The sequence below is a fragment of the Ambystoma mexicanum genome, chromosome 12 (genome assembly GCF_040938575.1).
Source record: "Ambystoma mexicanum isolate Mex_15411 chromosome 12, UKY_AmexF1_1, whole genome shotgun sequence".
NCBI classification, from domain to species: domain Eukaryota; kingdom Metazoa; phylum Chordata; class Amphibia; order Caudata; family Ambystomatidae; genus Ambystoma; species Ambystoma mexicanum.
Window position 1 is genome coordinate 399540722 of NC_090936.1, and position 24238 is coordinate 399564959.

The window sequence follows — 24238 nt, forward strand, 5'->3', positions numbered from 1 at the left end:
TAACATATTCTACCATCGTACGAGACTGGCTGGCAGCTGTGAAGTGATTAAATGCCCTGCAGCTCCCTCCCAAGGCTACAGAGAGGGAGCATGGGCATTCCTCTCTGGGCTACTCATGAGGAGTTTCAACAAACTCTTCAGTCCCGCGACCTTGTCCTTTCATATTCAGACAACAATGTTAACAGTTGAGCAGAGTAAGCAGAATCCGCAAGAATTGCAGGCTGCAAAGCAGTTTTTAGACAGAAAGCAATGAGCAATGGTTAACAAGCAAAAATGGCGATTCTTGCTACATTTAAAATGGCCGCTCGTTGGTCAAGCATAGCAGTTTATATTTCTATAATTCGGTGCATAAGACGGTTGGCCCACGGCCATCAAGTTACGTCTATCATTCAAATGAAGGGTATTAATTTTTCCAGATTGACAAACCCTCCTTTTGGCCGTATGCCAAATGGCTTATTTATTCATTGCATTCTCCTCTAATGAGGATAAGTCTGGGGTATTTACATCTGAATCATCTTCATCATCAATGTCTATCGCCATGAATTGTTTTACTGTTTTTGTTTCCTCAGCGTCTCCGTTATTCCTGCCATGCGTTTGTTTTCCTCTCGACACCATGTGCATGCATCTCTTAGTACATCCATCAGTTATTTCAGTGCACACTATTGGTAAGCATTGTATGCAACAGCAGCATGTTATGAATACCCCCGAGTACCATCATTAGTATCGAAATTAACTTCCATCCCCAAGACCGCAATAATCCCCAAAACCAGGATCCTATTCCCCAATCCCCTTCTTCAGTAGAGTGTGTGGAATTTATGACATGTAATTTCCAGATTGCTTTAAATATCGTAGGGGAGTAATCCTCTATATACACGCAGTATGCAGTTTTTACGAGCTTGCAAATGCCCCCACGATCAACTAATATTATATAGAGAGCCATCCTGTTTTGAAGTGCCATTAGTCTTATTCCTTTTTCTTTCGTCATATTCAATAAAATATCCGTTGTGGAATCTATTGTTTTTTGTAATATTCCAGACAGTTTTCTTATATTGTAAGAATTTTCTATTTGGGACAAGAACGGTATAAATGATTTGGCTATATCCATTGCTATCATTCCATCCTCGCTACTCCTTTGAGTTCTACCTTTTGTTCGTTTGGCTACTTCTGCTGTCTCCAAGAGGAACACTCCTGGAAACAGTAGACCTAGGTAGCATGTACCTCCCCAGTTTCTAGGTAACCATGGATATGCTTTTTCTCCACATATAAAGTAAACCGGGTCTCCTACGTACACGGGTTCTATTTCAGGTTTTAAAACCACTGTGTTCAGGCAGTTGCTAAATGTTCCTACTTTATAGGAACCCTTTTTCTGTAGACATAGGGGAGCAGTTTTGGGGCTGTGATCCACTGTATAGGCAGGGGGCACAGCATCTTTGTTCCATTCATCCCTCATCCGAAATGTCATTACTGATCTTTCTGCTGGCGGGGTTGGTCTATTCTGCCTATGTAATCTATCTAGAGCTTTTTGGAATATGGAACAACCCACAGGTCGCATGATCACTTCCTCAAATTCATTCATATTGGTCGCATCTAGCTGACCCATATTACTCTTGTTCCATTTCCCAAAGAACATTGCACTTAATGTTACTTCACATGAATAAATCAATGGCAACGGTTGTACATACCAGCCTATCCCTTTCCCACCGTGCTGTGGTAAATGGGCGCAAACCCAGCAATCTTTTTTCTTTAAAACCGCATGGGTCATATTCATGATGAGCAACAATGTATTGTTGCCGTATCCTTCTCTATGTCTCTCTTCCATTGGGGGCAAACTACCAGTGATTACATGAACCGGGCTTTCAGTAGCTGCTTTTGGCAAGAGTGTTTCTAATGGGTGTACGTACTCCAGGAACCATAGTGTAATAGCTGTTATTGTTGGTACTATCATACTTAAAAAACATAGGAGCAATGTCCAAATCAGTACCTTATTCTTCTTAGCATGCTTTTTCCCTAAATTTACAGTCTCTAAATCTATTATCTTTTCAGCAAGGGTGCAGGAGGAAGCTGAAACCGGTCTTGACTTGTTCTTCATCGTCCTTGCTGGCAAAGTTCGTCGCGAATGTCTCTCGTTCTTGATGCCAGAAAAGTTCAACGAGAAATGTCACAGTTCAATTCTGCCAGCCTTTTCACAGCCTGGATCATCTATCCACTCCGAGCAAGATTAGTTGTTCTTTCTCCCACTGCTCAGACGATTTCCAGACAGTTCTTTATTGATAGAGTACTATGTGCATCCAGCTTGTCCCGCTCTGGCTTAGGACACACGTACTCTATCAGCCTTAGTACTTATGTGCGTCCAGCTTGTCCTGCTCTGGCTCCTGACAGATGTACTTTTATAAGCGCACCGAGGAGCCGTGAGTCTTGAATTGTCCGACTTGCACAATTCTCACACTTCTCTCTTCTACGCCCCTGGTTCCTACTCCGTCCGCGAGTGGAACCAAAGGCAAAAAGAAAAGCACCAAAGATCTGTGGATCACTTTGCCTGTCGAGGCCGCAAATTATACCGATTCACTCCTAGTATTGTATGATCTGTGAATAGTGCCGTTGCATTTCCAGTATCAGGCTCAGCGTCAGCCTGTGGCACAATGATGGGTAGCGATAAGCGCTGTGTCAATGATGTAGTTTCTTTCCTTGGCTTTGGTGCATTCGCAGGAACTGGTGGGCGCCAAAGGGGTACACGCGTTGTTTCTGCTCGTGTTTGCAATGCAGGGTTTGTGTCGCTCGGCAGTGATGTTGCTTCCGCTGAGCAACGTTGGGGCACTTTTCGCCCTTTCCCCATCCTGGCAGCCTTCTAGGCTCTGTTTAGAGTTTCACTTCTCGTTTGCGCTTTGTTTCAACTTTCACTTCTCGCTCAGGCTGATGCTGTGGCACTGGACTGGCAACAGTTTCTTTCGTTTCCGAGACCGTTTCCTTTCTCTGGTCATCGGAAGTTGTCAGCATTCCTCGGAATCTTTTGGCATGTGTCGCGTGGATCCATGCCTTCTGTCCGTCTACTCGGATGGCCGTCTGCGTTGCCAAAAGTACTTGATAGGGGCCGCGCCACCTGGGTGCTAATGCTGTCTTCCGTTCAAAGTTTTAAATTAACACCCAGCTTCCAGCGAGTGCCCCGGTCCGGTATATCGCACTGGTAACGCCTCCTGCACCTGCTGATGAATCAAACGCAACTTCTGTATTAAAAGTCCACAATAAGTGCTTAACAAAGGATGCTCGACCTCACAATCTTTTGGGCTGCGGTGCGCACCATACATTTGCTGGTCTCCCCATTATAATCTCATAGGGGGAGAGCCCAGCCTTAGCCTGCACAGACGTGCGCATATATAACAGCGCTAGGGGTAATGCATCCACACAACTCAACTTGCTCCCAGCGCAAATTTTTGCTATTTTTGACTTCAAGATTCCGTTATGCCTCTCCACAAGCCCGGCAGAACTGGGATGCCTGGAACTGTGGAATCGCTTCTCTATTTGCAGACCTGCACAAAGTGGGGGCCGTTGTCTGACCATAGGACACAGGGCAACCCAAACCGGGAGAAATACTCCTTTAGCATTACTTTTTCTGTGGACATGGCAGTACAGTCTTTTAAAGGATATGCCTCCACCCACTTGCTGAATGCACAAATTACCACTAACACATATTTGTAGTTCTGGCACCTTTCCATTTCTATGAAATCAAAATGGACCACCTCAAATGGCATAGAGGGTGGGCCGAAACTACCTGCTGGAGTCACGGTTCCCTTCCCTATATTCTGTTGCAGGCACGTAATACAATTCTGCACTAGTCTTTCTGCATTCTTTTTTATGTGCTCATTCTTCCATACTGTGGATAAATGCTGTATCATCATCTTCGCGCAAATGTGGGTAGGGCTATGCGCCATTATAACCATTGCAGTTACATAACAATTTGGCAACATCCAGTTCTTTGTTTCCTTGTCCACCCAACATCCTTCCAAATCTAACTCAGCAGAGCCCTCAGCCCACCCCTGAATCTCTTCGGTCGTGGCCTCAGCCTGCATTGCTTTGACTGTGGCAACTCCATTCTCTATCATACAAGGTACTTCCTCAGTCTGTACGGTCATCATTTTATTCCCCAAATCTGTGGCTGTTTGCTTCGCTATCCTGTCTGCAAATGCGTTTCCCTCTCCCACTCTACATGTTACTTTCTTATGCGCCTCGCACTTCACTATAGCTAGGCGCTTTGGAAACGTGAGTGCAGACAACAATCACACAATCAAAGGGCCATGCTGAATCCTGGCTCCATGTGATGTCAAGAAACCCCTCTCAGCCCAAAGTCAGCCAAAGTTGTGAACCACGCCAAAGGCATACTGGCTGTCAGTATAAATATTCACATTCAAATTCTCAGAGTTCACAGGCTCGGGTCAGTGCTATTATTTCTGCGGCTTGCGCCGAATTGTAGGGGATTCTCCTGCTTTCTACAACACTCTTTAGGGTAGTAATTGCATATGCGGCCGTTGATGTGCCATCAGGTAATTTAAAACAAGAGCCATCACAAAATAACCCTCCATCTGGCTCTTTTTGTGGGATATCGGTCAAATCAATCCTTCCCTTTGTTTCTTCTTCAGTGATCATTAAACAATCATGGGGTGGTGATTCGTTGTCACCAATTTCTGCTATGGGCAGTGGCATTAATTCTGCAGGATTCAATGTGCTACACCTCAATTTGGATGTGGGGTGCAAACAAGATGAGTTCATATCTTGTCAGTCTACCTGAGGTGACGTGAGGTGTTGCGTCTGCGTCCTATTTAATAGAACGTCTATAGCATGTGGCACCATCAGAATTAAAGTGTGCCCCAATACCATTCCTTCCGTTTGTTTCACTGACGCAGCAGCCGCTGCGACGGATCGCAAACATCGTGGTAGTGCGTGCTACAGGGTCCAACGCGCAAGAAAAATAGCCGCACGGCCCATTTCTTCCACCTTGTTCCTGTGCCAAAACCGCCAATGCACATCCTTCACTCTCACTCGCAAATAGTCTGAAGATCTTTTTATAGTTAGGAGTGCCTAAAACTGGCGCAACACAATGCAGATTTCAATTGCTCAAACGCTTTCTGAAATTCCTCATCCCACTGTAAAGGCATCTCTGCATCCTTTTTTGTCAACTTTATCATCGGCTTCACAATCAACGCAAAATTACTGATCCACTGCCGACAATAAGAGGCCATGCCTATTACAGCTCTTACTCCTTTTTGAGTTTTTGGAATAGGAATACTAGAAATACTTTTTTTGTGTTCTGGTGTTAATCTTCTCCCTCCTTTCGAAAGTAGGTAACCCAAATAAAACACCTCCTTTTGATTATACTGGAATTTCTTCAAACTTGCCTTGTGACCATGGGTCGCTAAGTGTGTCAATAGTAATATAGTACTTTCTTTACAGATCTCTTTCGAGTCAGCAGCTAATAACAAGTCATCTATGTACTGCAAGAGTACGCAACCTTCGGGTAATTCTAGCATGTTTAGCTGCTCTTTTAGCGCTCTGCTGTAAATACTCGGGCTTTCTGTATATCCTTGTGGAATGCGTGTGAATGTGAATGATCGACCTCCTACAGTGAACGCGAACAGATATCTACTGCTCTTATCCACTGGAATGCTAAAGGACGCGTTCTTCAGATCAACTACACTAAAGTATTCTGCAGTGGCCGGTATCATTGTCAGTATTGTTGTGACATCTGGGACCAAAGGGAATTGTGAGTCTACCACTTTGTTTAACGCGCGCAGATCAATTATGAAACTGTAGGGTACCTCATTGCCTCCTTTCTTGTAAACTGGAAGAATCGGACTGTTGCATGTGCTACCTACAATTTCCTCAACCACCCCCAATCTCACCAGGTCAGTAACAATGCTTTTCAATCCCTTCTCACCTTCAACAGAAATTTTATACTGGGGAATTTGTGGTAGTGTGATGCCTTCTTTCAAAGTTATTTTTGCTGGCTCTATTTTCAAGCATCCTACATTGTTATCATGCATTGCCCACAGACAGGTTGGTACTCTATTTAGCTCTTCTGGCAACTCTTGACAAATTCGGTCACTGCTGCATCGTGAGGCCACATCGTGAGGAACACCCCATCTGGCCTACAATGTATGACTGCCCCCAATTTTCTCGACAAATTTAATCCTAGCAAGTTCTCTCTACAATTTTCTGTCAAAAGAAATGGACACTGTTCTGTAAATGGTCCTATTGTAATTTGGACAGCTTCGGACATGGGGTTAATTACTGGTGTACCTGCGAACCCTACAGAAACATTCTTCTGCCCCGACAGTGGTATCTTCGGAACCAAGTGGTGGTCTATCGAGCACTTCTGTGCCCCTGTATCTACAAGGAAACTGTGCTTATTCCCGACTCTCATTTCTACGTAGGGTCCTCTCTGATTCACGGGAATAGACACTGGTTCCAACCCCTGTCGTGGGCTGTCCTATCGCGAAAATAACATTGTCCAATGTGTAGTCACCGCTACTGCTATAATACGTGTTTGGTTGTTTATCAAAAATATTCCCCCTCTATGTCCTCCACTCTGATCATTTCTCTGTTGGCCCTGCCCGCCCTGATTTTGGTTCGAAACACTTTGGTTCTGTGTCTGGTTCTGTTGTGCTTGGTTTTGACCATATGATTGGGTTTGAGTAGCTCCATTGGTATATCCCTGCTGCTGCTGCATGTTATTTCTGCTTGGGCCGTTTGACCCCCGATGTCCTCTATGAGGCCTTCTCTGACCAAACCCACCCCTATTCTGTAGGTGCGGGCATTGTGCTCGCCAGTGTCCTTCCTCCTTACAATACGCACATTGATTTAATCCCAATGACACCCCATGCATATTATTCAAATTTCCCCGGCCTTGTGCGTTTCCTCTACCTCTATTGTATGCAATGACCTGCTGCAGTAACACCCCTACTATCATTTGCATCGCTTCTTTTCTCATCTCCAATGGGTACCCATTACATATCTCACTTACTTCCTTTACTGACGTTCTTTTGTTCGACATCGATCGCATTGTTTCCCCTACCCATACCTGCAATCTTTGTTTATTGCCTATCTGTCCCGGTACCGGGAAATGCTTTGTACCACCTGGAAAAACTCTCGGCCATGATTTTTTCATATTCAACCTTGACGCCTCCTTCCTACCTTTCTTAATAAACTCTCTACTATACTCAGGTGTAGCAAACATTTCAGCATATCTGTCTTCCATTTCATTTTTTTACTTCAGTTTGTGCACATGCTTTCTTACATCCTCATCTCTTTGCTCACTGCGTGCTAATTTATTCAAATCTAACAATCGCTGTGGCGGTAAATTCCCAAGTATCTTTTTCCATTCTCCCACCAAAATTTACCCCATGCATTCCAACACTACCCGTCTCTCGTCTCTTCTTCGGTACCCATACCTGTCTCTCGTCTCTTCTTCGGTACTCCACTGGGCTTTCTAGCCTCTCCTGCATGCTTCTCGGCACTCCGCCACACATACGCTCCTTCAAATAACCACTCTTTCGCTTGTTGGGAGTGAGCACAGATTGAAATTGGAGGAAAAACTACAAATGCCCCAGCTGTTCTCGTTGGTCTCCATGCACTCTGTGGCATTCACACATTAACTGCTGGCAGCTCCTGTGTTGCTGGCTGGCCAAAAACCAATACGGGAGTACCCATCCCAGACCACCTTTTTTGCCATGGACACGTGCCTCGCATTCACTGTCCACGCCTGCACGGAGCATGGACTATAGACTTTAGTAGTGTATTGGTGGGGTGACTTATTTTGTGCAGCAAGTAGGATTAGCAGATTGTGTGTTTTGTGTTTATTTTGTCCAGCCTCGTCACACACACACCCGACAATAGTCAGGAGCTTAAAAATCCATCATGGAATGTATGTGAAAATGGGAAATAGGTCTTCATTAGCCTTCAAAATATAGAAGCAGACAAAATTAAATGCATCTGGAAAAATGTGCAATATAATTTTAGATTAAAAGCAGATTTACTTTCATAAATGCATTAGATTAGAGGTTTGCAGTTTCTTAAAGCTAGTCAGGAATCATACCCAGGTATATGGCTTAGGTGTGCTTCCCCCGTGGGGTGCCTGCTCACCAAGACACTCTGGAACCATGTGCCTAGCTTCTCTCTCCTTGGAGCTGTACTTTATAGGCTGATCGACGGATCTCGCTCACATGAGTAAAAGCCAAGCCTGGTCTTGTCTTTTTGTTTGGTATAATCAGGGGTGGACAGGCCTATAGGGAACTCTGGAGATTTCCCGGTAGGCCTCTGCACCCTGGGCCTCTTCTGTGGTTACCCATTCTATTTCCAAATGTTCTCATAGGAAAAGGTTTGGGCTGGCTGCAAATGTACAATATGGGGCCACTTTGAAAAATTATTTCCAGGGCCCCTTTTGGTTCCCAGTCCACCCCTGGGTATAATGTTAAACATGGTGTTAACTGTTAGTCAAGAAGGCAAGTTTAAACCTGGTGTGTTGACATTGGTAAAGGCTGCAAATATAAACATTGTGTGTATAAAAAGAAAAGTAGTAGTCTAGCCTTTATGATCCAGTGTAAAAATACGACATTGTGCTCATTGTTGACATGTCCTGACCGTTGCATGATTATTTAACCATGCTTTATACGAAAAAGCAAGCATCAGGAAATATCAAGAACATTGAACCTGAAATAATGTGCTTGAATACTTGATGCTTAAAAATAAAACGGTATTTTAGAACAGATGTTTGATTCCTGTATTACAGGGTACATGTCTAGACACAGTAGACCAGTCAGAGCCTGTGCCTCAAAATAGAGTACAGTATACTAGGCCATGCATTAATATTACCAGACCGCATTCAGATAAACCTCTGCACATTGACAAAGTGAAATGTAGTGAATGCACCGTAGATCCATATTTCAAGATGGCCACATATGCATTTGCAAGCCTTCATTAGTAGGTGCGTACTAGAGGTTTTAAACCCAATAGTAAGTAGATTACAGGCTACCAGCAAGCTATTTGAATGTATGTGAAGACATTCGGAGCCCGTTTCCATTGAATGTGCCGCAGGTCTCCCCAGCTGCACAAACGTTCCAAAGATTGTCACAAGTTCAAGAGATACACCTAGCCGCTGAGGGCGATGGGAAGAGACCCTTCAATTCCAAACCAGAATGTCACTCTCCTTTCTGGTGGATTCCTTGAACTGGTCAATCTTTCGAATACCCCAATAATACTGCCTAAAATAGATTTTAGGCATTGTGCCATGTGTGTAAACCACTCTGCTTTTTGACAGTTCTCATTCCTGCGGGTATGTTCATGCCTTCTGTGTTTTTGGCCTTGCCTACTATCAGGACAGTCTGCTCGGGTCTATGGACTCTGGCATAATGAGGGAGATACTGCTTAGAGTCAAGGACTTCACGTCCCTCTCTCTAAGGCAGGGTTCAAATCTAGAGGGATTAAGGAGGGGGCATGGATTTTACAGTTTAAAAACGAGATGAACCTGACTGCTTTCTTTTACAGGCTGGAAAAGAGCCAGAAGCATTCCTACCTCTCTCTGGACTGGTTGACTGAAGAGTGTACAGACAGTTCAGGGAGGAGAATTTGTGCTAAATCCTCATACTCCTTTTCCATTTGCTAGTGGAATTTCTGTGGCTCGAACAATTGTGTATGCCGGTGTTTGAGTCTATGGCTTGAGCCTTCAAGGAGCTGAGAAACATTTGTGAATCTTGTATGATCCACAGTGACGTGCTTTTGTTGACCCAGTAGGTGAATTTGCAGTCTTACAGCGTCCTTATTCCCACAAACCACCGCAAATCAGGCCCACGGGCACCTGCATGCATTGGCTCTGCTACTAAAGGTTTCCTTTGTTTAAACCATTATGGATCTCAAAGTGATCTGTATAGTAGTCCTGAGGGCAGCCAAGTCCAAAGATTGACAAGTTCTTGTGGGAAGATTTTGGACTTGGTGGTGATGGACTGAGGATTGTGGGGCCACATCATGGTGCAGGTGGCCCCTCCCAAGTCACTTCAGTCGCATCACACAGCCTCTGATATGGGACTATCACAGCATAAACGCTTCATGACCTAACCAACCTCACCACCTCACCAACATACAACCATATGTGAAGTGTTCTTTGTGGCTTGCCTTTCCTTGAAAGGCTCCCCCTGACTCCCTTTGTAATACAAAATAAAGCCTACAAAAATGGCATGGGTCACATTGTACAAGGCCAAGTTAAATGTTCTTCTCTAAAGCAATGCATGTTGAATGTGGGTCATGAATTGGGTACATCAAAATCTCATTCGTCTTTGAAACAGAAGGATAAAAGCTCAAACTCATTTTTCACCATGATAGAATCTGCTTGATATGTTTATAGCAAATGCATCCAGGGGAAGCTGAATTTAAAGAGTTTGCTAGCATTGCCTTCTTAAGAATTTCTGCCTGGGGTAATGCCACCACTTATGTGACAAATCCTAGAATTCTCCACAGCCTCTCAACACCAAGGGGATGTGTTACAAGACATCTTATTGATCTACACAAAACAGGTCATGTTATCGAATATCCTGAGAAGCAGGCACAGAGCTCATTGGGACATAGCATGTGGAGATTAGGTTAATCTATGCTTGTGTGCGCTTCAGTAGAATGGCACTAGTAGGGTAGAGGCTTGAACACTACTTCAGAAAAGCAAGCCTCTCGTCCAATTACTTTTTTGAATGTAAATTATGGCCCACGAAGGCCTAAAGGTGAAATAATCCAACACACTTAGATTCCATTTGCAATGTTTTTGACACTCGCATCAGGCTTTGGTCTAAAGCAGAATGTCAGTGTCTTATTTCCAACACTTCTAGAATGTGCATGGATTATACCAAAGCATTCTCTGATCTTGGTCACCCTGACCATTACATACTTGTGTTGTCATGCAAGGATTAACTCTCCAAGGTGGCTGTATAGATGGAACAAAACTGCCTGAAGTGCAATCCAAATAAGGCTGAAGTAGGTGGACTCCATTGGTAGATACTTTCAGTCCCACAGGAAACCAGGCTTTTTTTTTTTTTTTTTTTAATCGCAGTTCATTTTTTCAAAAAGTAGTCTTTTTCACCAACTTCACTTGTGCTGGATTCGGAAGATTAGCTGAAAAGTGAACACCTGGCGGTTTGCTATGTTATGCATTCAAATAAGGAGCCTGCAAATACTGGAGCAAGCCAGCCAGCAAACCTAATGAGGAATTAGGCACAGAATGCTATTTCCTTCAGATGTTATTTGGTCATGTCTCAAAGCATTACACATTTTCTAATTTGTATATTTTAGGAGTTCCAGTAGTTCAGGTGTGCAAACAAAGGTCTTTAAACAAAAGGTAACAATTGACAGAACAAACCATAAAGATCAAGAAGTGAAAATTCACACACAGCACCACAGGGGCGTGGGGGTTTCGCAGCCTCCCAGCCAAACAGGAAGTTTGGAACCAGGCGTTTACCTCCTGGTAATGCCACCTTTTGAAGTCTCCTCGGAAGCGGGCGGCTGCCATCTTCCCCGCCAGGACAAAAGTAATTGCTCCCCCATGTGCCGCGACTACTTTACACATCCCTTACCCACACCCACCACCCGACAACTTACCTGGCGCTCCCTTGTCCCTTACCGAGAACATTCCTTGCGCATTCCGTTGTGGCAACAGCTGCCGTGAAAACGAGAAAGCACTACCTGTAGTTCCGTTCACCTTTGTCCATGGCAGTCATTTTGGGTTGTAGTTTTTTTCTAAGTTGAGAAACTGCAAACCTTCCGTTTCTATTAGGATCCCTGAAGCAAGGTTTCCCCTCTGGATGGGGGCATTACCGGGTTTGGTAATGTCCCGGGGCTAACATTACGAACCTCACTTTGCTCAGGCCTGCAACTCGGTCCTGGGGCATTATCTGACCTGGCAATGCCCCCGCCCATTGGGGTCTATTGCTTAATTACAGATATATAAGCAACTATAATGCAGGTGAACTCAGCAAATAGCTAATAAGAGTTCAGGTCTCTGATGATATACGTATGTATGCCAAGCTGCTGCCTTCATATAGAAGGATGATTAAGGGAAGTCTTCAAAATGGCCAAACGCCAGTCAAAATATCCACGCCCAACCGTATATATTCATCAACTTTTGTCTGGACACTATTGGAGAAAAATACTGTTATCACCTATGTACTATTGAAGACCACCACCACGCATCTTTCGGATTGGAGAGAATGCTGATTTTAAAGAAATAAACCCATTACTAAAAATAATATGCGATTCAAGAATTTAACAGAAATTGGAAAGAACATCAAGCAACAGTTCAAAGAACTCGCATGAGTGGCAAAATTCACACCAAGTGTACCATCTTACTATCAAAAATAACTTTTAGAACCAAGAATATAGACCATTTGTATAAAGTGAGCTACATTTACTTAGTTAACTTTGCATTGGAATAAAAAGTATATTTACTTTAAATAAAACATTAGCAAGGAATGGCATTCTAATTATTCATCAATGGGAGATTTCCAAACCAATTTATCAAATGATGAGTTCAGACCTTTGCAGGCATCTGTTAAAGAATATTCAGAGACTGCACTCAGACATTTGTACGGTTATAAACATAAAACTTAAACCCTTGAAGCAATGGAGGATAAAACGAGGGAACATCTGCACTGAATTAACCATAGTCAGCATATGTGAAAAAGGTTAACATACAACTCATGTTGAAATCAAATATTGTACTGCAATACAGTTGTGCTGTGAGGTTATCAATGAACACATCAAAACGTAAATCCATGTGTGTACAAAGAAAAAGGATTTGTTTTGTAATCTACACAAACCAGAGTCGTCAATGAATTGCAATTTCATATTACCAGATTTAAGGCTGTCAAATCCTGAGGAAACTTCTAAAATAGGAATGTTATAAGAGGGAATTCCCAACATTCGGACAGATGTGCACTTTTGACATCTTCCCTTATGCAGCTGCCCCTTTTTCCATTATGAGGTTTGCCTTTTCAGCAGTTACCTTTACCATAATGTCGGAAAATCAGCCCATCTCATACAGAAGAGTCATGCAAGCCTAACTCAACCAGTGTAAACCAACATTTAGGCAAGCTTCTGCACCGACGCGCTTCACCTGCGAGGAGCAGCTCGAGCCCCTTAATCCAGTGAGCAAGGTAATGATGTTCAGACAAAGCCACTAGCACTGGAAACATGAGAACGTATTTGGAATCGGCCCCTAGAGTAAGCCAGTAATAGCCCCATAAGTAAAACATGTGTCCCTTAGCATGCCTGTCAGATTGCTTGCGTAGAAGAGTCTGGCCAAGTATTCAGAGCAGAAAATTAACTATTTGTGAAATGGACACTGATTACATACCTATATTCAGAGGTTTGGTCAACTCCACAAGCATGATATCTAACAGAGGTGGAAATGCATCTTCATCGTACTGTGGAGTTTTGTATACTTTCTTCACAAAGGAATAGTCGTTGGAATTTGCCTCGGCCAAACGAGTTCTTCCCACAAGGATTCTAGTACCTGAGGGGCTGAGCAGGAAACACACATGTTAAAAAATATTTTTTTTTCAATCACAGTGAAACCTTACAATATGTTGGATAATAGAGCCAGAGTCGCCTCAATCATTGGATGCTAGGTACAGCGTTACTAGAGTATTTATTGAGCACGGAACTAGCTTCGGAAGCACTGGAAAACTTTACAAGTCTTTGGGGGGTGGCAGGGGAGTACACAGTGAGGGGTGCAAGAGAGTGTTGTGCTAACGAAGGTAGAGGGGGAGGGCGGCAATATGACAGCAAGAAACCAGTGGAGGAAAATGGGGGCGCAGATCGCTCCGTGTCAGGTTAGATGGGGAGTGGAGGGTGTGCGGTGCTAGGTGTTAGCGAGGAGCTATTTATTGACTAGGGTCACACATTCTAGCAGGGCTTCGGCATTCACATTTCAAATCAGTTGAGTGCTAGTGAAGAAAGGCTGTATATCTTGTGGAATATTCAATGACAAGAGATCAAAGTCACATACATTCCTACTGCATAAAAGGGAACGAGAATAAGACTAGCAACAATTCTCACCATAGCATAGGCCTTATGATCACTATTGCAAGTCATGCACTGTGCTCAGCATTTCAATAGCAAAGCACAGTCTGAAGCATACATTCAGAGTATAGGCTTGAAGGCCAACACCCAAGCCGCACACAGATGGAACCAAACCCTATATCTAAAAGTCCAAGTCCACTGAAGCTTATGTGGACTTATACTTCGTTATCTAGCCCCCAGAATGGCAATACATTCATTCAGAATGAGCAAAGGCATTCCTGCATAAAAGACATGCAAGTCCAATATAAGGTATAGAACTAGCTGGACAGTACAACCTGTGGAATGAGCCATTTAATAAATAGAATTCTAGAATGGGCATCAGATGTAGCAGCTTAAGAGCTCTGCACCCGCCTCCTTGAAAATCATTAGAATGGCAGTGCTGGTAAATATTAGTGAAGGAACCAATAATAGCAAAGTAAGGATGAAGTCACGAGGTTCAAAACTAGTATTCCCAACTGGCCAAGAGGTCAGAAATCCATTTTACTTATTTATTTTTGCATTTATTGCAGCGCTCAGAACCCTTGGGAATATAGGCGCTAGTTACATCGAGTAAGGGGGAGGGGCGAGAGTGGGGCGAGAATGAGGGGACAGGGTGGGAGAAATAGATGGGGAGAGGTAGAGGGTGAACTGAATAATTTCCTGTCTGATCCTGCCTTTAACAAGTATAACTGAAATGTATTCATGGATTGTGTGCCATAAATGCAATTATGATAAAACTTTGAAAATAAATTATCACAAGGAAACCACCTCAAAAGGAGGACCATTGGTGTGGGTTGGGCAGTTAACAAGTTGAGTTTTTGTGAGGAAGAAAATGTGTAATTCGCACCCATCAACAACCCGTAGTGGAGCGTTGAAGGGGTCTTGCACAGGGTAATGCAGTGAGCGTCATTGCAGGGACAGGATTTCACTGAGAAGCACATACCTAGTAAAGAGAATATGGTCGCAGATTTGCTGTCCCATGCTGCGAGGGAAGGACAGGAGAGAAGAGGCGATGACATTGAGTAAAGAGACGAGCAAGTGTTTCAGGTGCAGCAGTGGTGTTTATAAAGAGTGGGATAAGGCTATGGAGGATGTTTTGAGGGAAGTTACTATGTCGAAGTGGGACCTGTGGGAGGAGACATTAGTGAAGTATAGACAGTTATATTTACACGGGCGGCAAGGTAATACAATTTTGTGGGGTGGAAAAGAATGTTGGAGGCAAGACACAATGGGCATCTAGGGATGATGAAGACCTAAGTGAGGCTTCGAGGACACCATTGGTGGGATAAAATTGATGCGGATGTGGAGATAGTGAGGGGTTGTGCTTTGTGTAATGAGACCCCTTGAACTACCCGCTTTGCCCTGGGAATATGTGGCTCTCAATCTATATGGACCACTTGGAGTGAAGGGGAAAACATTCTGGTGGCCGATTTATACTCCAAATGGGTGGAGCTAAAAGTGGTGTTTAAAGCAGATTCCAGAGCTGTGGTGAGTTTTCTGTACCAGGCCTTCCAAAGCAGGTTTTTCCAGCAAAAAACTGACTGATAATGGAGGGGAAAATGCATTTGGGTCCTCGTACGAGCTCTGGAATACACTAGAAAACATCTTCGGGTCACGAGTGTTGAAATTACCAAAGGGTACATCAACTACGTGTATAAGTTATGAATTAGGGTTGATTTCGATGCACGCTAGAGTTGCTTGGAATCTGCTAAGTTTATATCGTAAAACAATGCTGACGGACAAGGCACCCCAATTTGGCATTTTACACAGGCCGGACCTGGAAAACGCAAATACCATTCTTGCAAAATGGAATCGCCTGTCTCAAGATCTACTTGAAGAATACAATATCACTCTCTCTCTGTTACTGGACAATCCGGAGGCTGCCAAGAAGCAGCTTTGGAAATTGGATTGGATCCAAACCTGTGACCGAAGAGCACGCTCTTCATCAATGCTTGAAGCACCAGGTGAGACTAAAGCATATGACCAACGTGCTAATTACCTAATGCGCCTTCCGAATCAGCATGCAAGGGCCTTAGACATGCGCTTTAGACTAAATGTCTTCCCGACAAAAGATCGCATGGGAACTAGGTCCAAACAAACTAATTTCAACTTTAACTGTCGATTTTGTAACGAGGCCAAGGAAACTTTGAAACATCTGACCATGTCTTGGCAGACTCTGGACCAACAAAGGGGCTGTTGTTTTGCCCCTGTGATCAACATACACCGTACAAGGAGCACTGAAGAGTGGTGGCAAGTTCTCTTTGAAGGACTCAATAGAGCAGCATTGTTTGCTCTAATAAACTTCTTACAAATCCTAAAAACTTGGTTGGAAGAAGAGACACAGCCAAGTACTGTATGAGACGAAAGGAAGACTGGTTAGTCTGTTCTGGTCCCAAAGCAGCTTACCTTTAAGGAGGGTGGGAGGGAGCAAAGGGAAATTCGTAGGGGAGTGATCGGTGTGCTGTTTCGTATTTTTTTTTATTTTCCTTTTAAAGGTTGAACAAACCAATAAAAACAAGAAAAAATAATAAAATAATGGAGTTCAGTTGGCATTGTCAAGTTGGTTTCTGTGGGGTCTAGGGTTTACGCACCTTAAGACATCTCTGTCCCATCCACAGACCAATGAGGCATTTGGTTCAATTGCACCCAGATGCAAACCATTCACTTGAGGGTGGAGGATAGTTGGAAAGCGGTATTGGGGAAGAGTGTGCATATAGGTTGGCCCCTCATTCCACGACAGGGATGATTCTCTTGGACTTAACTTGGTGCAGTGTGGCCACCTTGGTTGGGATGGGCATGCTTTGTTGAATGGGACGAGGAGCAATTGAGGGAATTCGTATTGAACAAAAATGAGAGAATTAAGGCAATTTGTGATCTTCAAGGAAAAAACAAAAGGAGGTAGGTTTTCAATTGGGAGACCTTGTGTGTCTGAAAAAAGGAGTCATATTTCCTAAAATGAGCAGGTAATGTGGCCCTCAGAAAGTAGTGCAGGTGTACAAGGATGCAGTCATCACCATTGAAGACAAGATTTGCAACAAATGGATGGGAGCTCTCAAGTAGCATGGACAAGGGCACTGCCAGGTAACAAAGGGCCAATCTGTGAGAGGAGGGAGTTTAATATATTTTTTCTTGCATTTCCGTTATTGGGTTTACACATTAGAACTTTAAATTTACATCTGTAAGTGAGCTCTCCTAGTTTGAATATGGAATGAAGCAGTTCTGGAAGATTGAGGGGATTCTAAGAGAAGCAGTTGGAAGAAAGGATGGAGGCGCTGCTCCTTGGGGGGACTATACATAAAGTGCAGCAACTGGTCTGGATTGAATCATAGTAACCTATGTGAGGCCTATAAAGGGCTTCTCAAGATTCCGAAAAAGGCAGCCTAAGACTAGAGGTCTGAGAAGCATGCAATGGGCCAGAGTCCAGGAGACGGCTGTAGAGCGTGCTGTACGTTCTATTCCTACAACAAGTGAGCTGGGCAATACACTCCTGGAAGGATTACATATAGCAAGCCGGGTGCAATGTTTCCAAGGCATTGTTTTGGTGAATAGTCCAGAAACTTGCTAGGAACTGTAATACAGTAGGTGAAGTAGAACTACATATGGCATAAAAAAACAAAAAATTGGCTTACACCTGACTTGCCTCAGGTCTAAGTAAGAATTTATCCATGTAACCTCTTTTGTGAGTGTTCTTGCCCTCTTGAGGTGCAAGTCTGGTGTGAGTCAGTTACTCAAAGCAACTTTTGTGAATTTGGCCCCTAGCCTTTGAAAATGTATGTGATGTGTCCTATGTTCTTTTGATCAGCCTTCATATTCAAGTCCGCACTTTTAAAGTTCTCATTTGGCTCCTATTTGACACATCTTGCCATAATTACTTTAATATTTACTGTTGCCTAGAATATACATCTTCAAACTTAATTTGGTCAAAAACTCAAATGGACAAAATTACTTTTCTATCCATTTCTATTTCAATTGCTACACATTTTACACAATGGTAGGAGATTGTCTTCCCTTAGTCCGTAGTCGAAGCAATGCAATAAACACAATACTACTCTTTGGGTAAACTCTTGAGCGCTCCATCCTGAGACATTGCTCAACATGGCTAAACTCAAGAAGGAACTGCTGGACTAGGTGACAAGAAAGGCTAACATAGTAAGAACAAAAATTAAATTAGACGTTCTTGAAGGAAATGGATCTTTTTGAAAATTGAATTTTAGTTTTCAATCTCATTGGTGGGATTGAAAATGAAATTTCTGTTTAACAGGAGTCAATGTTACTCTGTAGATGTCTAAAATCTAGATATTACTGAAGTTACAGTTGGGGCTAGGTCTAACACCTGTACACTTATGGTCACCATATTAAGTGGGGGAATTTTAATTTGGTGTCCGATACTAAATTGGATACATCAGTAACATCTACTTGTACATACTTTAAAGGTTTGGCTGTGGTTAATTCTGCACAGCACATAGTTAATTTTATCGCAAATTTGCTTTTGTACTATGAGGGACTCCGTTGCCATTCCCTTACGGATTCAAAAAAAAACCTTGAACAACAATCTTAACACATCATTCTACAAATGTTTTAATCATACGTCACTTGTTTAACCTACTGTACCTTGATGTGAATTAAATGCATGCACCTCACTGGAGCTCCCGCAAATCTGTCAATTGTGAAGTAAATTGAACTGCAATGAATAAGAGAAGGTCAAGAATGAATTTCAAAAGGGAGAGAATGCCAGTGCTTAGGGGCAAGATACTTGAACGAGCAAAAGCGAGAAGCTGCACAAGGCAGGCAAATGTGAAAGAAGGCAAAAGAGAAAGAAATGTGAAGACCAAAGATTGTGAGTGGGTTGATAAGAGGGCGATCAATGAACAGAAGTAAGAAGGGGAAAGAGCATGGATACATTTGAAGACAGACGAGCCAAAGAAAACTAAATTCACAAGGACGTGGACTGTGAGCCTTTTAAGACAGGCAAGGTAGGGAATGTGAGCAGAGGGAGACTGAACAGAGTCCTGACAGCTGAATGCAGGATCGAACGTAGGGGGAAAAAGGACATACCCCTGGTACGGCCCGAGCTGCAGGTCCATAAAGCTGGAACACCCTTCGTATTTAATTAAATTAGAACAAAGGACAAATGACAAATGCTACAGAAATTAAGTATTTATTGGGAAAAAGGTTAGAGGTTAGAAAACACAAGGTGCTTCCCTACTGGCGTTTTCCTGGTTGTAGTTCTTTGTGTGGTTGTGCGAGATAATTAGTGGTGGGTGGAGTTTTTTATTGGGGTAAATGCAGGTGTGAGGTTTTTGCCCAGACTTAAAAAAAAATATATGCAAATGCAGGGCACCATTAGTTACAAATTAGTTAAAAACAAATGGCCAATGCTGCTTAGCATGTGGGTATTGATTTGCTTAAGAGCGGTCTACTTTTTGATGGGTTTGCTCCTTGGTGCAGCAGAAAGTTTCTTTTCTGTGAGGGGTCAGGGGCCATGTTATGCTGGGTTGCAGAGCAGGTAGAGCATGATTTATGAGGCGTTGGATCTGTGCTAAATGGCATTTATGCAATATAAAGTTGTGCTGGTGCGCACACGTCATATGGGGACATTAGTAGTGAAAACAAAAGTACATAGGAAGTTTACTTCATTGAGGGAGTGGGGTCACGGCAGACACTTCAACAGCAACACGGTACACAACTTTAACTGTTTCAGTTCTGTGTGCCGTGTTCAATTGCAGTTAATGCAGGGAGTGTTCTGTTATGGGTGGCTGCGAAGGTAAGTGTCCTCAATTAATTTACGGGCTATGTTTAATCTGCCAATCAGGTTAGTGGAAACACCACTAGAGTGTTCTAATAAAGTTGAGAGGTGACCAGGGACTGATGCAGAGTCTTAGAAGAGAAAGTAAGCAAGTGGCAAATGTTCCCGATATTAAACAAATGAAAGACTAGACCAAGATAGACGAAATATGAGTTGCGAAAGAAAAGATCGGGGTCAAAGAATACACAGCATTTGCCTCAATTATTTGTATGAATGCCAGGCATACAATTTTCTTTTGCTGGCTCAGATAGATGGGGCTCGAAGTAACGATTAATGACAAAATATGAAAAGGTGTTTCAATGATAAATCTTGAATTTCTCTTTCAATGACAAGTAGTTAAAACTCTTTAGCCCAATTTAAGCATGTAATATAGTTAATTTCAATTAACTTCACACAATCTGTTTGAAAACATTTTACTAATGTGCACAAACAGTGTAGCTGTGTAGTTTACCCAAGGAAATGTGCCAAAGAAAGAAACGTGATCAGGTGCAACTGTCTTGCCAAGGTAGACTGCACAACATAATTTGATTTACTCATGATTAAGTGCATCAAACCACTAGAGAAACTGAAGAAAATCAAGGCACACTGGCATCAAGAGTCAAAAACTCATTGGCGTGAAGCACTTGATGGAATGAAAATGAGTCGTCCAGTTTCATACTTTCCTGTGCTGCATCTATGAAGCATGCTGTAAGGAATTGCCATCTGGCAATGGTGCAAAGCACTGGCTTTTTTGATTATTAGTACATAAATTATGTGGGCGATTCATTCTCCAAATGTATAATCTGCTAACCAGATCCTCCTTTGTTGCAACTCCATGCCAAAAGCAGTGTGCACTTGTGCCCCGCTGCATCAGTAGCCCGATACACAGCACCCACTCTGCTCATGGTGCAGGGAAAGTTCAAAGGCCACAAGAAGCCCACTAGACCTCTGCAGCAACAGAAAGTCACTGTAGCACATGCGCGACAATCTAAATATGTCCCCTGTACCCAAACTACAATGATAATTAATAGCGCATGCTGGTGGGCAGGGTAATCTCCAAGATCCCCATGTTTATGCATAGTGCATGGCGATACTTCTGATCATGGCGGCCACGACCCAAATAATATTGCACATGGGTAAGCTCCTTTGAGTCCGCTCTGCTGTACTGCCACACGGCAGGTCAGAAACTCTGAGGACCCAGTCTCTTAGATTCTCTTTGTGGGGGCTGGTGACACCCTCCCCCATACTCCCCAGAGACAGCCTCACAGAGGTATCAAAGGAGCACACCCATTAAAGAAGAGTAGCCTCACAGCAAGGTGCTGCTTTTCCAAATATCTGTTGTCAGAAGGAGGGAAGGGGGCAGGAGTAGGGTAGTCACGAGTGCTCGGACAATGATAAACAAGGTTGGATGGCTTCTTTCCCATCTCCTTTACTTCCTATGGAGCAAAGCAAGATAAATAGGGTAATGTCCACTACAGCCAGGAGCAGGGATTGGTCTAAAGCTAGCCTGCTTTAGGGGACCAATCATCTGAGCACTTGTGCCCTTAAATGAAAGTCTTGCACCCCTTCAGTTCCTCAAGGAACCTTTAAGGCTGAAGAGATGTTCTGAAAACTCACATGGCCTTCCTTTGGGTCAGTTACACCGTCCAAAGCCCTCCGCTGGAGGTGAAGGAGCCATCCAAGAAAAAAGGAATGTCTGTCCCTTAACCACTGCCACACAATATCTGGAGTGACCAGTGTTGTTGACCAGGACCAAACAGTCTGTAACAGATCTTCGGTGCCAGAAGAGCAGACCCTGAACTAGAGTATCTTGTCCTAGAGTGCCTTGCAAAGTCCTCACAGAGGGCATAGACCAGTCAAAGCTCCCTGTTCTATCACACAGAACCTGTTGCTCTGTGTTCCCTGCATCTTGAATAATAGAGAAGGCGCTGGTGCTGGTGTCTGCATACCTCCAACCAGCCAAACTATTGGACTGCATCTAAACCAGCTCGACACTGCATTGTGCCCTAGTGGACCATGTCACCTGCTATGTCCGAAGTGTCTGTTCAATGTGAGAACCAAAACCAAATCTCTGGAGTGTCACTCGCCGACTCTAACCAGGCGTTACAACCAGGGATAGACCCAGCTAGACCGAGAACCGCCACCTCATTGACTGCACATCGACGTAGCCTTGATTACCACTTCAACGACAGTCACCCACTGACGCAAACCACTGAAGCGTCACTCGCCAGCCTCTCCTAACAGCCAAAGCCCGATTTGGCCTGACCAACTGTGAAGCATTCTTGAGACCAACTCGACCTGCTTCATTGAACGGTAGATGTTTAACCGCGCAGTGCACCCGCATTCAACCCGCTTGCTGCCAGATCCTACATGCCTGAACTGAGCCTGATAATCTCGCTTCATGGTTCGACATCAGGTCTGATGAGTCAACCCACCAAGAACTGAATGCAAGTACTGTTGACACTGAACTGCCCCCACGGTCCACTAGGACCCTAGAGACTGGTTAGATCATGATCACTCCTGTTTTGAACCCAATATCCTTTTTATGGTTGTACCTTATCTACAGCACCTCTAACTACACTCAGAGAGCTACTTTCCCCATTTTGTCGCATCTTCTCTGTTCTTTCCTTTGAGGTGGGTTTTTATATAGTAATATTTTAGTTCTACATGCAGATTGTGTGTTTTATTAAAAAGTGTATATTTTCATAGAACCTTGATTGGACATTCCCTTTATTTTGTACTGATACTGTGTTGGGGTCACTACTGGTTCACTTTCACACCCCTCTTAAGAGTAAAGCCTTACCTTGGTTCGCGCTACCACAAAAGGCGAGGGAGTTATATCTCTCAATTTTCCTGGTTTTACTTTCATGATTTCATTGTGTTTTGGTTTGCAGAAGTGTGAGGGCTGAGTGAGCCATTTTACCCTACTCCTCCTTGTACTCCTGCAAGGCGGAATCCAATTAGTCACATGCCCAGTAAAAAAGCATTGGCCCCCTTCCCCTGCCCAACTTCCTACGTGCGTCTGCAACCTCCATCACCACTTTTCCTCTGTTACTTAACTCTTGCTCTCCTCAGTTGGCAGTCTAGTTTCTTCAGGTGGCACTATGAAACTAAATCATGGTGATTCAGTGCAGTACAAAAGCACAGTGCAGACGACGGGTCCCCCTGCTGCCAACAGGCCCGCTATTCCCTTGAGTATATATCTACAACTCTCTAGATCTAACATTGCCACTCTGGTATCAAGCCAGTTTTTCACCTGCCAATATATACATAGATGCCCTGATCTCCGCTCTACTTAGCCTTACGTTTGACACTCTCACGTAATGAACTTCAACAGTGGGACTCAATCCTATACTAAGAGGAATCAATTTCTGCCATGATTCTGGCCCACCACCGTGTCAAATGAGAAAGTATATCGTGCCTCCTACTGCAATGAATATATGTATATTAGCCTACGCCAAGCTGCTTGTAAGTCATTTGCGAAAAGTCCGTGTTGCAAGGTCCTGACCTTAAAATCAATGTAAGCCGCCATTTTAGGTCAATTCGCCATTTTAGGTTTGCTTTGTAAAGTCACCCTGTGAGTTAAAATGGTGGACGATGTCATTCCGAAATACAACATGGCCATCTTGACCTCTGTGTGTAGCTAATATGCAACTTGCCTGCAGGCCACTTGTTGAGGTCGTGAACTGAGACCCCTGTCCTTCGATGACCTGTGTGTAAAGGATTACTCGCATCAATGAAACTAATCCGTGAGCATATGTTAAGAACAATGTATTCAAATACTGAACTAAGAACACTTGTTTAACTACATTGTATTAATGTTTGCAAAGACCTGTATGGGAAATCCCAAAACACACAGTTGCCGTGTGGGCTTGTTGACGTATGTATTAAAGGCAAACTAGTTACATGTGGATATGCGAACTCGGCATGAACCCGAGGTCAGTAATGTATTAGAGGAATATTAACCCGAAGTAGGGTTGGACATCGTGTTCGCAAATAGTATAAAAGAGCACCGAATTCTAATGTACAGCGTCTCTCACTGAACACACCGAAACACGCTGGAGTTCGCTGTGTTGCACTGAGGGCCGATAGCTATCTGATTTTGTTCTGTTCTTTGCAACTGAATTCAGTATAAATTAAAGTACTTTGTATGTTCTTTTGTAACCCGTGTTTGGTGTATTTCCCTTTGGGGTACTCAGCCTCGATATTTTGATTTTGTTTTCACAACCTAATACGTACTATGTAATGCCTGCATTTATTTGTTGCGCCGCATATGACGTAAAGCCCACCCACACTTGTACTGCAGTAGTCGTACCCACCTGCCTCTTGCCCAATGCTTAACATTTACTAACGATTAATGACGCCCAACCT

The 24238-nt window shown here is 43.5% G+C and overlaps 1 protein-coding gene across 1 annotated transcript in view; it reads right to left on the minus strand.

Annotated features, from left to right (window-relative positions):
• The window catches only part of OVCH1 (ovochymase 1), a 1424491-nt gene that overhangs the window by 15019 nt on the left and 1385234 nt on the right, over nucleotides 1–24238 (minus strand). The window contains exon 32 of the mRNA XM_069628530.1: nucleotides 13376–13542. Coding sequence (XP_069484631.1) covers nucleotides 13376–13542 — 167 coding nt within the window. The remainder of the gene's footprint in view (nucleotides 1–13375; nucleotides 13543–24238) is intronic.